The following is a 16251-nucleotide window of genomic DNA, read 5'->3' as shown; positions in this document are numbered from 1 at the left end:
GTCTTTGAAATAGGGGTTTACAAGTCTAAGGGTTGAAAACTGAAAAGTGTTCTTTTTTAGAAGGGTTAAAAAGCCTCTTGGGATTGAAAGGTCCTGCTCCCCTGCAGAACAGTGTGTATGAAATAAACTATTATCTTAGGTAAAACATTTCATATGGATTTCCATCAATTAATTACATCTTCATTAAAAATCAAGAAAATGGTATATTTTCTGTGTAAAGGTACTGACAACCGAAATAACATTTTCAAGCGTAAAAGTGAGTATAGCTTTGAAAAAATGAATAAGTTCTTAGTCGTTTGTAACCACAACTTAATCGATTAAAAATGGCGTCTGAGGAGATGAAACTAGTGTAAAGATATTTAAAAAATGTAATTTGTGTCACTGGTTGAGTAAGAATACTTCAGGTAATTTTTGATATGATTTATTGCATTCAAATTTATTAAAAGATGCTTAAATCTTATCGCTAAGATATCAGCACAGAAGTATTAGCTTGGAATTGGATGGATACAATGTCAGGACACAGGTAAACAATAAAACAAAACTTCAAATATATTCCTAAATAAATAAATAGGTGTTCTTTTAACAGATTTAGGAAAGTTGAAATATTTTCCCATTAAAATTTATTGCCAGAACCTCCAATTGGATTAAGCCCATTGCCAATGTTACCAATTGGAAGATTCCAATGGGACAATGTTCCAATTGGAGTTTTCCAATTTCCTGACTTTTCCCATATTGAATTGTGGGAAATATCCAATTGGAAAAAATGGCGACGGGATTTTTTTTTACAAAAAATGATAAAAAGTACTATAAACGCACTTTTTCTAGATAACATTATAACCATTAATGATAATGATTGTTATTAATCACTAATTCCTTTTTTGAAAATGTGGGAGAATTTTCCAACAAAAAATGTTGGGCTGATTTTCCAATTGGAAAAACCATTTTTCCAATGGGAAGGCCATTTTCCAATGGGACTCCCATTGGAAAAGTTGACTTTAAATGCCAAAAAAACATATTTCTAAATTAAATTTCAGGAAACAAAAAATATCTCTTATTAGTATGACCTAACACATTTTAAAAATACAAAAATAAAACACATTGGGTGAAAAATAAAAAAAATAAGTTTGCAAAAATTCCGGATTTGCAAACTTAATCCGGATGCTGTTATATATTGATTTTGTTTTCTGGTATCGACACTTTCGTGTCCTATTTCTCATAATGAACATGACCTTCATTCGAACTTGCCCATTATTTCACATAACAAATATTATAAAAAAAACATGAATTACTGGCTAGCATGTGTGGATTCTTTATTGCTTATGGAGTTTTAATCATTTGTTCATTTACCTACTCTCTGAAAGAATATGATCCATCGAATTAACTTACCATTCATGCAGACCAAGCTTCATGAAGATTGCATTGGAAACGTGGCCCAACAAATGTTTACATTAAATTTTGATAGTGACATACGTAAACCTTGTTTAGACAAAATATGACCCATATTCGAACATGACTCAAATCAGAAACATTCTGACAAAGTTTTACGAAAATTTGACACAATGGCCTATTTTATTGGCTAACAGGAAGTATAATTAAACTGAAATGTATCAGAAATTTTACAATGATAGCATGTGGTTTCTAAATATGGAGTTTTTCCTCGACAATGTCCTATATTAGGTAAAATAATTCCTCTAGGTTGTCAGAAGGTCTTGTGCAACATCTGACCTAGAGACCGACTTTCTGAAATGACATAACTACTAGTTGAGCTTAAAAACGTTTCATAAAGACAACTATTATGACCAAGTTTCAATACGAATGTGCAAAATAACTATTTGTCTTTCCTTTTTTGTTTTTTATAAGGTGGAATATGTATAACTTTGCAATTTGTTTCAGTATCATAACATTTTTTTTTAATTTCAAATATCTTTATTAGCTATGACTTCTTTAAAAGCTCAAAATAATTCTCATTTGTTTATAAACAAATGCAACTAATTTGTTTATGTTATGATCACAGGAAAATGTTAAGTTATAACACGCTTCTAAACCAATATATGACTCAAGCTTTCAACATTACTATTTCAAACAGTATGGAATATTTCCACACAGAACATTAGAACGGTTAGGTAATAGTCATAAAGACACAACAAACAGTAATGGTAAAATAGCAAACGTATTCTTTATTACATATAAAACAAAAAGGTGTGTCTTCAATGCAATTACATTGGTAACTATGCATCAAAGTGCATACAAATAGACGAGTTATCCTCGGTGGTCGATCCGATCCTTGACGAATTCTAAGGTCACAACTTCAAAGTTCATTACCCGGCACTGTATTACTCGGCACTTCTATACTCTGACAATCACGTCTACACCAAGAACCAAATCGGGAGCGGCGACTTTTCACTGCCTTGATCCCTGTCAATAAGACTTGGCAGAAACATCAACTAGTAAACATAGTATGAAAGTAACTTTAATACTAGTTCGCTTCTATAACTAAAGGTAGTTCATTCGTAATATATCATTATTTGGCTTCATTAAATTGTAATTGAACTGATTAAAACGTAGCTTTCTGACCGAAATGTTAAAAAAAGTTCTTTTTGCCGCTTACCATCTCTAGAGGAGAGACTTTCGAATGGGGAATTATTAATGCGCCAAAGTTCATGAAACAAACGTCTAAAACGTGGAAAGCACAGTCACTGTACTAAAAACTTAAATAACCTGATTGTAGCGGGGAGTAAATCCAAGCAAGTACAAATATATTTTTTAGAAAACTGATACCATATTCAGTCACCCACAAGGACTATTACATAATTGAACGAATATTGTAACCTGTATCGAATACATTGGTAGCATCATCAATAATGTCAATCAACCAATCACGATACAGCCTTTTGACGAATCGCTTAACTGACGCCTTTCAAAATCGTGGATTTCAAAGACAATAGTTGAGCATAAATCAACGTATGTTGAAGTGTTCCATCCGACCGTCAGTATCTTAATGACTTTCCACACTTGATTTCGTAAAAAATGTGAATTTTACAAGCCACGAACTAATCCATTAATGGTGCGTTTAATAATGTGTTTAATTGTAACAATTTTAAACACTAAAACACAGATTGTCTGATTGTTACGAAATGTAATCAATGTCTGCATCAACTTCAAATTAATTTCTTTCAAGGTTATAAGGCTATCTTTCCCCAAACTGTTTCGTAATTGTGGCAGTGGCCTGTATGATATCTGCAATCAGCACAACCATGCAATGCATACGGCCTAAAGCAAAAAAGGCGCTTGTATATAAAACAAAATGTTTGTCGGCGAAACGCCAACAATGTGGAGCACGCCACTGTCATTTTAAATCGTTTTGAGGCAAGCATTTCTTTTATCAAATAATCATATCAAAGATAAAAAGGTTATCACATTTAATAACCCATTATGACTATGCACCATAAGACAATATATAGAGGATAATTGTTTGTTTAAGTGAGATATCGATTTGATTTCATTGAGTGAGCACATTGTCAATACATACGTAATACACTTATCAAAGAGTGATATCCAAAAATATGTTATCACAAACATAATGCAATACATGAAAACATATTAAAACATCGTCCAAATAACCACTTATGTACAATAATAATTTTTCATTGTTTAGTTGCTGTTGGTAACAAAAACATATGTATTACACGGATAACATTCTTCGGAGTATATATAGGTATGTTTAAACAATGCAATACATATTGAGTTTTAATGTAAGTCCGTGTACATGCACTTTTTGTGTATTCATGTCTGCCACACAGAAATCGTTGAAAATGATGCCTTAACTATGTATTTGTCTTTTTTATTGTCAACTTCATGTTTTAAATCGCCAGTGCCGTTAATCATGATCTGCTTGTTTTGTAACTGTTCTTGCTAAAAGATTTTCAAAGTGTCCCTCAACCAATAATAAAATTTACATAACACGGACATCGTGTTTTGAGCAATTTTATTTGCCCTTGTTTCATTTCAAGAGATCTCATGAAACAAATGCTATACAAGATGAGTTTGGGAGGCCAAATTATTCAATCATTTTAAAGACCGTTCACCCCAAAATCCAAACTTTTCAGTATTCCGAAACCTCACTTCAATTTAGTTTGAGGTGCAGTGATTATTAAGCGTAAAAAATTATACTGTATTTTCTATCCTATTGCTGTGTCTGTGTTATACCATATGGTGGTTCTAGTAAGTGATACGAATAATTTGACAGATTTCACCTGCAAAAAATTTATAATAACGACAATGTGACATATCTCCTTTCTTGGGTATTAAAATATGATAATACCGTGACAATTTTAGTGTTTCTGCTTTTCATCATAATCTTGCAAGTTTGACGAAACGGAGGGTTGGAGTTGTTCGTTGTCGGTGTCGACTCCATCGTTAGTTCTAGTACTTTACTTGAACTCACAGTAGTTTAATAAGCTGTGAAAAAATCGATAATTTATTTGCAGTCTTAAATATTATATCAAAACCCCCACAAACACGTTATGTTTGTATTTTCAACTTCCTAATCTAAACATGTCGGCGTTACACCTTCATCAGTGGATAGAAAGAAAGCGACGTCAACTTCATACATTGTTTTTTGTATAATCACTATATATTTTACAACGATCGTGAAGAAAGTTATGATAGCTTAGACTAAGTCACTCTCGTCGTTGGTAGACTGTTTGAATGTTTAATTTACTGTCATCGAACTAAAGAATATCACTTGATTTGCAATTAGTACAATCATTTATGAAGCAAATGAAGGAAAAGTCACAGATTGAGCCTTTTGGGAATCACCGCCAAAATGATTTAACACCAGAACATTATTTTAATGATAGATGATTTATTCATTGCAATATAAATGATTTACTCATTTGTTTAAACAAATTGCCATTTTATTGGTGTAATTCATAGGGAGTATTGTTGTTAACCAGGTTTTGCGTCGTAAAATACCTGCTTATAAGATCAAGGTTCGTCGTACAATTGCGTCAAACAAGTAGTTTCAGCTCAATAACTTTAGTTGGCATTAATTCTTAGTGATGGCACTGGGTGTGTATGTAGATTATGTAAATACGTAGCTTGGAATTGCTTATGGGGTTGTGGTGTCAGGTCAAGGACAGTGTAACTTAAAACATGGTTTCCGCTTAATTGCTATAGTTATTAGCCTTGACCGATAGTCATCGAACATGGCTTGTGGGTAGCTTATGTGAAGACGTAGCAATGAAGTCACTTTTACTAACAATGGAAAATGGTTTTCGCTAGATCACATTTCATAGCTACCATTGAAGAAGTTTTGTGTTGAGACGTAACGTCGGGCTACTTTGGTTTAATAAGCAAACACATATATCTCTTGTTATTCCGTAGTAGGGTTTTGGTTACTGTATTTCAGTATCTATTCATAAGAAAAGTCAAATAAATTTATATATTTTATTTTTTGCCTTACATTAACATTGTTGACATTGTATTTCAAAGAGGTCAAACTGATTGGTTTAACATGTTTGTACAATGCAATTTGTTGTTCATGTGAAACGTACATAGGATGGGTTTGAGGCGGCTGTGGGGTCTATGTCAAGGAATTTCTCACTAAAAATAGAAAAAAATGTAGCTAGCAAACAGAAAATTTCTCTAAGCTCAAAAATTATTTCCTGTTTGTTTTGAGTTAAAACATTATAAATGTAGATAGATCGGTGTCATCCCAGCTGCTAAATTTGTACTTTTCATTTGTTTTGTGCATGGTATCCTGATTAGTCATATGTAAGTTTATAAAAGGTGATTTGTTAAAGTGGTTATTCAAGTTAGTACATTCTTTACCTATTATTTTATTGGTCGTTATTTATACCTTTACCGTACCATACTTATTTCCTTCATTGCCAAGTATTCATTACTGCGAAAAACACAGAACACTTGTAAAGTATGAGAATGATTGTGTGTATATGTTAATAATTTGTAATAATTTAAAAACAAATCACTGTAAATGATTAAAAACACTAGAATGTCGTATGCTTGCATAGCTTTAATTGATTTAAATTTAGGCAAATTAAGCTCATAGTTGGACATGGATTATCAGTCTTGGTTAAAAACGTGTTAAATGTTTCCCAGTGAGTTAGAAATAATCATACCAAAGTGTTCTTCGAATTGATGGTTTCGGTTAAGGTCAGTGCCAGTTTATCATGAAATGTGTTTGCATTTAGGCACCAGAACCGTTTGCCATAGAAATATAAAACTTGTTTCGTTGCATTGAGGCGTTTCTTGTTTCAGTGTAAGATCGTGATATATTTCACCGAAATGAGCATTATAATTAATATGAGGCCTAGCTATGACTGAAATAATTCACGAGATAAAATCTATTGCGTTTTTATACTGCAATAAACACGTTTTTATGTTCAAACAAGCATAAATAATATGGTAATGAGATGAGGTGTCACACCATTTCAAAGAAGCGGATCAATAAACACTGAGTTAATATGCAGATGACAAACTGAATATAGTTACTTGTATTATTTATAAATAATATCAACGATTATCCGTTGAATGTTGATATCTTGATCTCTTATCTCAGCTTATTCACCTGTTTGTTAATTGGATGTTTTAAACGTAAATAAATACAAGACGTAGTATGGCTGTTTTGTGGGTTGGGAAGGTGGCTTTAAACAAATTGTTGTCTGCTTTTCTTTTCAAGTTTAATCTTTAACAATAAAACAATGCAAACCACATTGATAAGCTCTGACAAAATTTATCACAATGATTATCTGGCGTAATATATATAAAGTAATTGGTAACCCGCTAAACATTCAGATCATTTCCATAAATGTAAAAATCTGATTAAATCTGCTTTGTCTGTGACTCATAACTTTAGCATGAAGACGTTGAGTAATCTCTAAAGGAAGTAAATACCAAATATTAACAAAGGGGAAACCATAAATGGTCATAGGCCAATAAAAGCGTACGTAGTTTATTTCCTCTTTCGCAAAATCACATATCAAGTTTAAAACTTACAAACGGTTTTCCGTAATCTATTTTTAAAAACAGATAATCAGTTTTCAAGTATAAATGCTATCCTGTGCCTTAAGATTGTGATTCCAGTTTGTTTTTTTTTTTTTTTTTTTTTTTTTTTTTTTTTTTTTTAATTTATTAATGAAGAATTCAAATATAAACATAATCAATCTAAATAGTATCTAACTATTTGAAGAAGGTATTCAATAAATTCTACAAATTATAATTAGCTTTATTCATTGCTTTTTAAAAGACATGTCATATTTCAAACAAATCAAGAAATGACTATGAATAATAATTTGTTATATCAAACGAAAATATATTTAATGTGTTTGATCAAATTGCTATTAATTTAAGTATATAATACCGAATATCCAGTAGTTCATTTTGCAATCATTCACATCATCGATGAGTCTTAATATCTGTCCGTTCATTTTTAAGAAGTACACTATAAAAAATTACAAATATACTTACTCATATATAAATCTTCCTGCTTTCGCGCACTTGTAAAACGCTTATCTTGAACATGAGCTCATTGGCATTCATTGTGTCTGGTGTCGGCCCACAACGTAATGCTTCCGGGTCGTTATACTTCTTCAAGTAGTTCTTAAAACCACTAAGGTAACATTTGATGATGTGTACATTGTATAAGTGTATGTATTTTTGATTTACATATGATTTATATCATATTTTAAGACATTAATGTGGCTTTAAATTATATTTTTCAGTACCTCTTTCTTATATTGATTCGGAGATGACCCCGGAGATGCGGCCATGACTGTGTCACATGGACGTTATAGATATTGACTGTGGAAATGATATCAGAAAAAATAATACTATCTTGATATTTGTTTTTCTGATGTTAAATCAACTGAGAAGGTGTTAATAATTTGTGAAAATAGTGTTAAAGCTAAAAAAAATTCTAAAAACTCATGATAAAGTGGTGAATTTGAGTAATTGTACATATAACAAATAAGGAATCTCGTTGTGAGCCGACTCCGTATCGTGAATTTGGTATTCCATTTATTAGACTATCCATTATGTGATCGCTGGGAAGTGAACTATTCAGAAATAATGTGTATTTGCTTTAATAATATGTGTAATAATCCTTTATGATAATTATTTCGCTATGGTTAAAGTGTCTATTTCATCAAAGCTCCCGAAAGTAGCGCATACTACTAAAGAGAGGCATACTAAATCGGAAAATAAAAATGCGAATCTTAGAAGATCACAACGGTTGGTAGAACCAAGGTATAATAGCCACCATCAAGGACGGAAGAAGGGCAAAAGGGATATAACAATTATAGAAGTAATTATCTTGGGGATTTACATTGTGTACGCGACAGATTTCAGTGCCTTCATTCGGCATGTTCTATCCAGTTTTCAAGAATTTACGGTGTATTTTCAGTATAAGGATGGTCAATATCGCTGTTTCGTGTTGCTTGATTCAACAGAAGAGCTCAAAATAAAAGAGGGGAATCAACATGTACTAGAGACATGTTCTTATCTGTCTGAGGTTCCTTTTACGGACTTTGTAGTGATGACGTCGAGATCTACGGAGTCTTTCGTGGTACTAAGAAAGACGACAGATTGCCAGCAGCTCTTTAAAAAGCTTCAATGGTACGTTAATGATCACTTATGTCTACATAAAGTTGATCTGTCAAAAAAACAGCTGACTGAATCACCCTATAAAGATGACCCTTTACATAACGTTTTTTACTTTGGTAACCTTACGTTAGTTGAAAACAGGAGCGCTGACACACCGACTGGGACAAATAAGAACCTTGATCTGGTCGTTTCGCTGACAGGAATAAGCGGGACTGTTTTCCCCCATGATAATAATTATTTCACCTTTTCATCGTTACCAACAAATTCACCTAAGAGCATAGTGTACAATGGCGGCATATTGTTACCAAACCCCTCGCATTGGCGGGCAGGGATTAGATTGGGCGAAGATGCAAATGCGCATGAGCAGAACAACATTTCAACCCTGGAGAGCGCTAGGGCAGATGACAAATCACGAAGCAACAGAAAACGGCCTCGCTATCCAGGGAAAAGTACCGTGGCAAATAGACTGGACACGTTTAACGCCTGGCCGCATTCAGCACCGACCCCTCAAACACTTGCAGTAGCTGGCTTCTTTTTCACGGGTGAATATATTTGAAGCGCTGCATATAATTCATTTATTTACATACATGGGTCTACATACGTGAGTCATATAGTAAAATCTATTAATTAAGTTAAGTATTTATCGACGAAAACGGTTCTTTTACAAACAGTAGAGAGTATAACAGTTTTGGGCTAAACAAAAATAGCATTAATGTTATAACATGGATGTTTTACTTTTCTGTGTTTATTTGAGGCGACGCGGACCTGGTTCGGTGTCACCAGTGCGGTATCGGTCTCAAAGACTTCAGCCCGGTTGACGATCCAATGTCAGAGCACATTAAACATGCTGGCAGTTGTGACTTCCTCATTGACTTGTATGGGCTGATTGGACTGGAACAGAAAAGGGTATTCATGAATTTACATTGTAATACATTTTCCGGCGCTATAATTAAGTTCATATAAAGGAAGTTGAAAGATATATATAGTATGTATAGTATTACACAGCACTGGGTTTATAAATTACACCAATGTTGTGATATGAGGTTACGTTTTTCAGTGTCTTATCAACGACCCCGAAGCAATTAGAAGACGCCAGCTGGAATCGTTCCAAACACAAAAAGCCCCAGGTACTCTTGATCCGTCTTTTAGGAAACCACTGTACTTACGTGTACCTTATAATTATTATTCTTATGTTTTGACTCATGTTACACAAAACCACATATCGTCACCCATTACGTGTCACTCGATAGCATACATAATTTCTTTTCATATAACTTAAAATACCCGGATAGTAGGTGCGGTAAATATGACTTGTGTTTGTTTTGCAATTTGATCTTGGTGCTAATGAAATCATAGCCGGTTAACCACATACGAAATGAATCAGTCTGACGTACCCGGCGATACAATGAAAACAACTGTTGTGACATTTTTGATTTCCATCGTAGTTTCATGTTATCAAGTTCATCCAAAATATTAAATTAAGTATTATATTGTGCACGCATTTACAACGATGTCAATTATTCAATATTTGTTCAACCCTAATAGATACTATATACCGAAGACCCGAGTACGCGAGTTATGAGGCCCGCCTGGCAACATTTGATGGCTGGCCGGAAGAGGTGTCTCAAAGGCCCTACCAGTTGGCACACGCTGGTCTCTACTTTACAGGTACGAGTTTACCTTATTAGGGAAAAACAATTCCTTCTTATTCTTAATCTTAGGCGAATCATGAGTAGCTCACGCTGCTCAGTTGCTGCTGCCAGCATTCAGTTCACTTACAGTGGACGTGACAAAGTCGTTATTGGATTCTAGGCACGAATTCCTCGAATAATCAGTAATTTATAAAAATAACTTCATTTTGCTGTAGTGTGTTCAATTTTCTCTTGATTTGAAGACCCCTAAGACGTTTAAAGGAATTTGTCTAAATTAAGTTTAATTGCTTTTGCAAAAAATAAATATGATACTTTAGCTTGTTACGGTGAATATGTTTGCAAATAATTTAGTCAATATCTTTGTTTAGAGCCGACTTGAACAGCGGGTCAATAATGTCCGGTCACTTTATGTTGACAGAACATTTAAAGGCTACATTAAAAGTAGAATTGTACAAAGATCCTATCTCTTTACCTGATGTACTTAACATTGTCTTGAAAAACGCAGACATATGTAAAACTATTCACTATTGTAGATACCCTTGTTTAGTGTACCCTTTTTATTTTACAACCATTGTGAAAATTTATTGCAGCATTTTATTTATAACTCTCGTTGACACTATGATATATGAGAGTGTGGTCTTGTGTTGAGGTTGTTACAAGACAAACAATAAAAAAGGTGTCAAAACGTTCAATCTGTGAGAGTGCAGCTTTAACAGGGACATATATTTGAAGGTACAATACATGTTGATGGTACAATACATGTTGATAAAGTATGTACACTATTTTAGGTGTTGAAGATCACGTGCGGTGTTTCGCCTGCGATGGAGGACTGCGGCAGTGGGATGCGGGAGACGACCCTTGGGTTGAGCACTGCCGCTGGTTTCCGGCCTGTTCCTTTGCCAGAAAAACCAAGGGGGACCAATATATCGAGCTCATTCAGGCTTCCGTCGACCAAGGAGAGGATTTTTCAGAACTGGTGAATAAATTCATTTCTTAGCCAATCATGTCACAATAAATGTAAATAAAAAATGAATGAAGTCAAGTATTACCTATTTACCTACTCATTTACCGATTCGTCGGTTTCCAAGATTTTCAATATTTTGAAACCTTAAAGATAAGGAATATTTACTGTAAGGTTTTTTTTAATTAAAACACAACGTTTCGAACCAATGTATGGTATGCTCTCAGCGAGAGACACTCAATCAATGACAATTAATAATGTTCATTTTAAATTGACATGCACGTAGAATATGTCATCAATATGCAATGAAATCACTGCGATGTATTATTTAAAAGGTTTAAGTTACATAAGTTTGAAGGTTATTCACCTCTTTGCATTATTTATGTCATCTGAACATTCATACCGTTTTTATTAACCAAATTATTTATTGACAACTCATGGCATGTCTTCTAAGCCGCAACGATATTACATTTGTTTTAAATTGACATTGCTATGTTATTTTCATAGGAAGAAACAAGACCTGTGCTCCAGCATCAGGAAACGTCTCCCGAAGACTTCGTGACTTCCGGTATAGACAACATCACGCTTGGGCGTGCGGAGCTCGAGGAACACCGTCGCACGTGCATTGAGGATCTTGGGTTTCCAGCAGAAGAGTTTGAAGAGGCCCTCATTGAGCTTAGAAAAAGTGGTAATATGGCAATTTCATTAATTACCCAGATTTCAGCAATCAGGAAGTATACTGATTTCCATTTCAGAACATATTCATTTCAGGTAATATACTGAACTACATTTCCAGGGAGTATATATTTTAGGAAATATACTGACTTCCAATTACACGAGATATACTGATTTTCAGGAAATATACTGATTCCCATTTCGGAAATATCTTGATTTCTATTCTTAGGAAATATTCTTCCGACATTGGAAGACCTTTTCTTCTGCATTGGAGATATTCAAAAACGGAATGAAATCCGACAAGTTCAACTGGAAGCAGTAACAGAGGACACCCCAGGTATTAATTGACCTTCGATCTGCTGTTAATACTTGTTTTATAAATGCCCGAAAATGTATTGATATAACTCGGTCAAGTTTCAAATTCCTAAATATATATAATTATGTGACAAAAAGCAGCACGAGATCGTTCGCAATCAAAAAATATAACAATTAATAAACCTGAGATTTAATTATTTTACAGAAAGCATACTTGAAGAAAACGCTCGCTTAAAGCACATCCTGAAGTGCCAGCGGTGTGATGTCAACAACGTTAACGCACTGTTCCTGCCATGTGCACATCACCGGATGTGCATGGACTGCGCGAGCAAATACGACGTCACGGTGTGTCCAATATGTGACCGGCCGATCAGGGAAATCGTTAAAACTTTTATGGGTTGAAATGCGTTCGTCTATTTAACCGTCTTAAAACCATACAACAACGAATTTATGTTCTTTTATGGCTATTTATTTGCTCGATGTAGGGATTCAAAAAAGGAATAGGCCGTGTTCAAGAAGCATGTTTGGGCAGCATCTCCCCCACCCACTGGATATCTGGTCATTTCAGCCCTTATGGGTAGCGGTAAAATACCCGAATGTAGGGGAATACTTGTTTTAGATCGTTGTAACAAATTTGTCTTTTGTACGATATATATATATATTTAATTTAAAAAGTTTATCTATTAAATGTACGTTTCCAATTCTTCAATTGTTGAAGTCAGCAACGTTGTTAACTGGATCATTGTAAACTTTCAAATCTTCAATACTCTGAAAGTTCCATGTACACACATGTGGTCTGCGGGCCTTTTCAAATATGTTGGGAGAACTGATTCAGCTATGCTTGTTTTACTTAAATATATCAGCATATGACAATAATTATGTTTCACCTTGAAACGTTAATAACGATGCCGTTAACAACGTTGCTAACTTATTCAAAGTTCTAAACAATTGGCTCCATAATTGTGTCATTTTCTTATAACATTATAGATTGTTGACTAGATCTATGTTTTCGCTTAAATATAAGCATTCACTTTTATGAAAAAATGTTTGTCAATATATATTTTGGATATGCTTTCAAGTTCGAACTCTATATTGAAAACATATCTGATTTATAATCTAAAATAAGCCTGCTTAACAGATGGTATTGTTTTATTGTCAAACTTTTATTTGTGCTGTTCAAATATACTTTTGATGCTTTCATGAATCTTCAAGAGAACAATTTATTCAGTTTTGATTATGTTTTTTTCCTCCTGCAAAAGTGCCTGAATAGTTCCAGCACAAACCCGAATAAAATTTCTCTGGAAAAGGAATAGGAGGAAAGTATCTACCACAAGCAGTCGTGGAAGATAGATGAACGCCCAATCTCGTGTCGGATTTTAACGGAACGAGGTGTGGAAAAGTGGTGCTATACTAAAGTTCTTTGAAACATTGACCGATTCAGTGCCAAAGCATTCTGTGATAACATATTTGTTATATTAAACTTTTTTATAGACTATACGTTTACATTTTTTAGAAAATCATGAACAAATGTTTATAAATATGTAAACTTATATGTGCAATGTGTTGCATACACATCTTTATATAGTTACCGTGTAAAAAGTATTGTAGTTAGATTTTATATAGTTACTGTTTAAAAAGTATTGTAGTTAGACTTTATATAGTTACTGTTTAAAAAGTATTGTAGTTAGATTTTATTAAATGACTGTTTAAAAACAATTGTAGTTATATTTTATATAGTTACTGTTTAAAAAGTATTGTAGTTAGATTGTATTTACATCATACAACCAAAAGTGGATTTTCTTCCATAATAATCCGAGGGACCATGGCACTTCTCAGGTAGTTTGTACTTTACTCTTTTGAATATGGGGTCAGTAGGTCAAAGGTCAACGTAATTGTTCAGGCTTTTCTTCTAAAAAAACGCATTAACACGTTCTAACAAATATTTCTGACAAAGCGGGCTATTGTTGTACAACCTATTTTGATTCATGGAAAGTTATTACATGTGTAGTTTTAACTTTGAATCGTGTATTTTGTAACATTATGTATACAGCTGTTAATATACTACTCAAACCATTCATGTGTTTACATGTTGTGCACATTTTTTATAAGATCTGTTTTACCATGTGACATGTTGTCTATAGATTTGTTTTATAATTATAGTTTCCGTTTAAGTGTAATGAAATTTTCTTCATGTTTTATTTGACATTGACATTTATCCCCTTGTTTTACTTGTGCATGTTATCTGATTGAATATATGCTCTAAGGCCAGTGGCGGGAAAGCGCATTGTTCACAAATGGTATATATACACAAGATATTTATGTTAGGATAATCTAGATCCATGGTTCGAAAGATATACAATCCTACCGAAGGCTGAGTGATCTCTCCGTACTCAGTTATTTTATTAATGATCATTTATTGTCTTTGGACTGACAGTCATAACTGATAATTGTTAATTATCTTTCCATATTGTAGGTCTTACCAATATTTAGTGGAATACGTTGTTGAGGATGTTTAAATATTTCATTCCTGTTAAAAGTGGTCGTTTTGTAAATAATGTTAGGAATTTGTACAGTATGTTTTAGTTCGTGTTGGTGCCGAGTTCCACGAGTTCAATTATCTCTGCTGGTGCTGTTTTTGCAGATAGGAAAAGGTTTTTGGATGAATAGTATTTCCACTAACCATACAAGTTATATATAAAGCCAGAAAAAATGTTTTGTACTGACATCTATTCGTACATAGGGTACATTTCATCAAAATTGTTCCATTTAGAATTAACAGATAAATCTCTATTTGGTTTTCAACTGCGCTTGTCTGTTATTGTGGTAAATCTTAAAAATAAGTAATATGGACAATCTCTCTCTCTCTCTCTCTCTCTCTCTCTCTCTCTCTCTCTCTCTCTCTCCCGTGTGTGTTTGTGTGTTTGTGTGATATGTCCATATCTTCATTGTGTTTTGTCTGTTTGGCTTCAATTAGTTATGTGTTATCAATAAACGTTCAATGTTCAAACGTATCCTAAAAGCCAATCTCAATAAATTGACATACCCATTTTGTATATAACATAACATATTGCTTATTTCCATTAACTGTTTCAACATTTATTTCCATATATTTACACCTAATCTTCCATTCCTTAAATGAACTACCTTTAGGCAATTGCGTTCATCAATCGATGAACGCAACATCTTCGGATATGTTCGGTTCGTACTTCATTGCATAACAATATACATGAAAGCTATTGATCTTGTTATTTGTTGTATTGTGTTTGCAGGTCCCGTAAAATATAGATCAACATTTTTAAAAGTGTTACTTCATTATATTTTAAATATATTGGTACCAGAAGTGTTTCAATTTTACGTTTTAAAGTGATTTCAAGTGGTTGATCTTTTCCCGCGTTATTGTGACGTCATTTGAAAAAAATGTTTCCGGTTATAGTCGGGTCGTTCTATTTACCGAATGGGTAAGAACGGGTTACTGAAAGGTTTTCTTAAATGAAATGAAGTATTTTTTTAACAATTCTTGAATGAAATAATGAACTATTGGTGTAAATATAAGGAATGTATTGCGGAGTTGATCTCATTATCGGGGATATGAACGCAATTGGGTTGGTCAAAGTACGCGTGGAGTCCTTCGGACTCCACACACATTGACCAACCCAATTGCGTTCATACCCCGATAATAACATCAACCCCGCAATTCATTCCTTAAATAACATATTCGAAACGTTGTCGTAAAAAGCAAAGTTACGGTTAACATATGAATTTAAACAAAAGTATATATTATAAATATATTTGTTTATATGAAGAAACAGAATAAGTTGTTATCTTATTAGGTTCTCCGGGGCATGCAGTGTTCTTATTTGTGCTTGTGGTGTAAGTTTGCTTTTGAGGTCTGTATTTGTGTGTGTGATATTAATATGTGTAATCTATAGATTATTGTCGTTTGGGTGTTTGCCTTGTGCCACTAAACAGGGTTTATGTTTTTTTTAATTTTTCGACTAATGGGCTTGCCCCTGTGTGTTTCATTGT

The 16251-nt window shown here is 33.5% G+C and overlaps 1 protein-coding gene across 4 annotated transcripts; it reads left to right on the top strand.

Annotated features, from left to right (window-relative positions):
* Positions 1 to 5970: 5970 nt before the first annotated feature.
* On the top strand, positions 5971 to 15832 carry LOC128237409 (baculoviral IAP repeat-containing protein 7-A-like). 4 transcript variants are annotated; one of them, XR_008261599.1, is made up of 10 exons: positions 7345 to 7635; positions 7743 to 9164; positions 9377 to 9528; positions 9680 to 9749; positions 10168 to 10290; positions 11063 to 11250; positions 11743 to 11923; positions 12140 to 12247; positions 12431 to 12823; positions 13485 to 15832. XR_008261599.1 is itself a non-coding variant. In XM_052952931.1 (9 exons), exons 2-9 carry the CDS (start codon positions 8144 to 8146, stop codon positions 12625 to 12627), a joined length of 2040 nt encoding a protein of 679 aa, XP_052808891.1. In that variant the 5' UTR covers positions 5971 to 6174; positions 7743 to 8143; the 3' UTR covers positions 12628 to 15832. The 4 variants fall into 4 exon arrangements, 3 of the variants coding, with proteins under 3 accessions (XP_052808891.1, XP_052808892.1, XP_052808890.1); XM_052952931.1 differs by lacking the exon at positions 7345 to 7635 and adding an exon at positions 5971 to 6174 and having other exon boundaries at positions 12431 to 15832; XM_052952932.1 differs by lacking the exon at positions 7345 to 7635 and adding an exon at positions 7193 to 7213 and having other exon boundaries at positions 12431 to 15832.
* The last annotated feature ends 419 nt before the right edge of the window (positions 15833 to 16251 follow it).

The sequence above is a fragment of the Mya arenaria genome, chromosome 6 (genome assembly GCF_026914265.1).
Source record: "Mya arenaria isolate MELC-2E11 chromosome 6, ASM2691426v1".
NCBI lineage: Eukaryota > Metazoa > Mollusca > Bivalvia > Myida > Myidae > Mya > Mya arenaria.
This window is presented reverse-complemented; position numbering and strand designations above follow the sequence as displayed.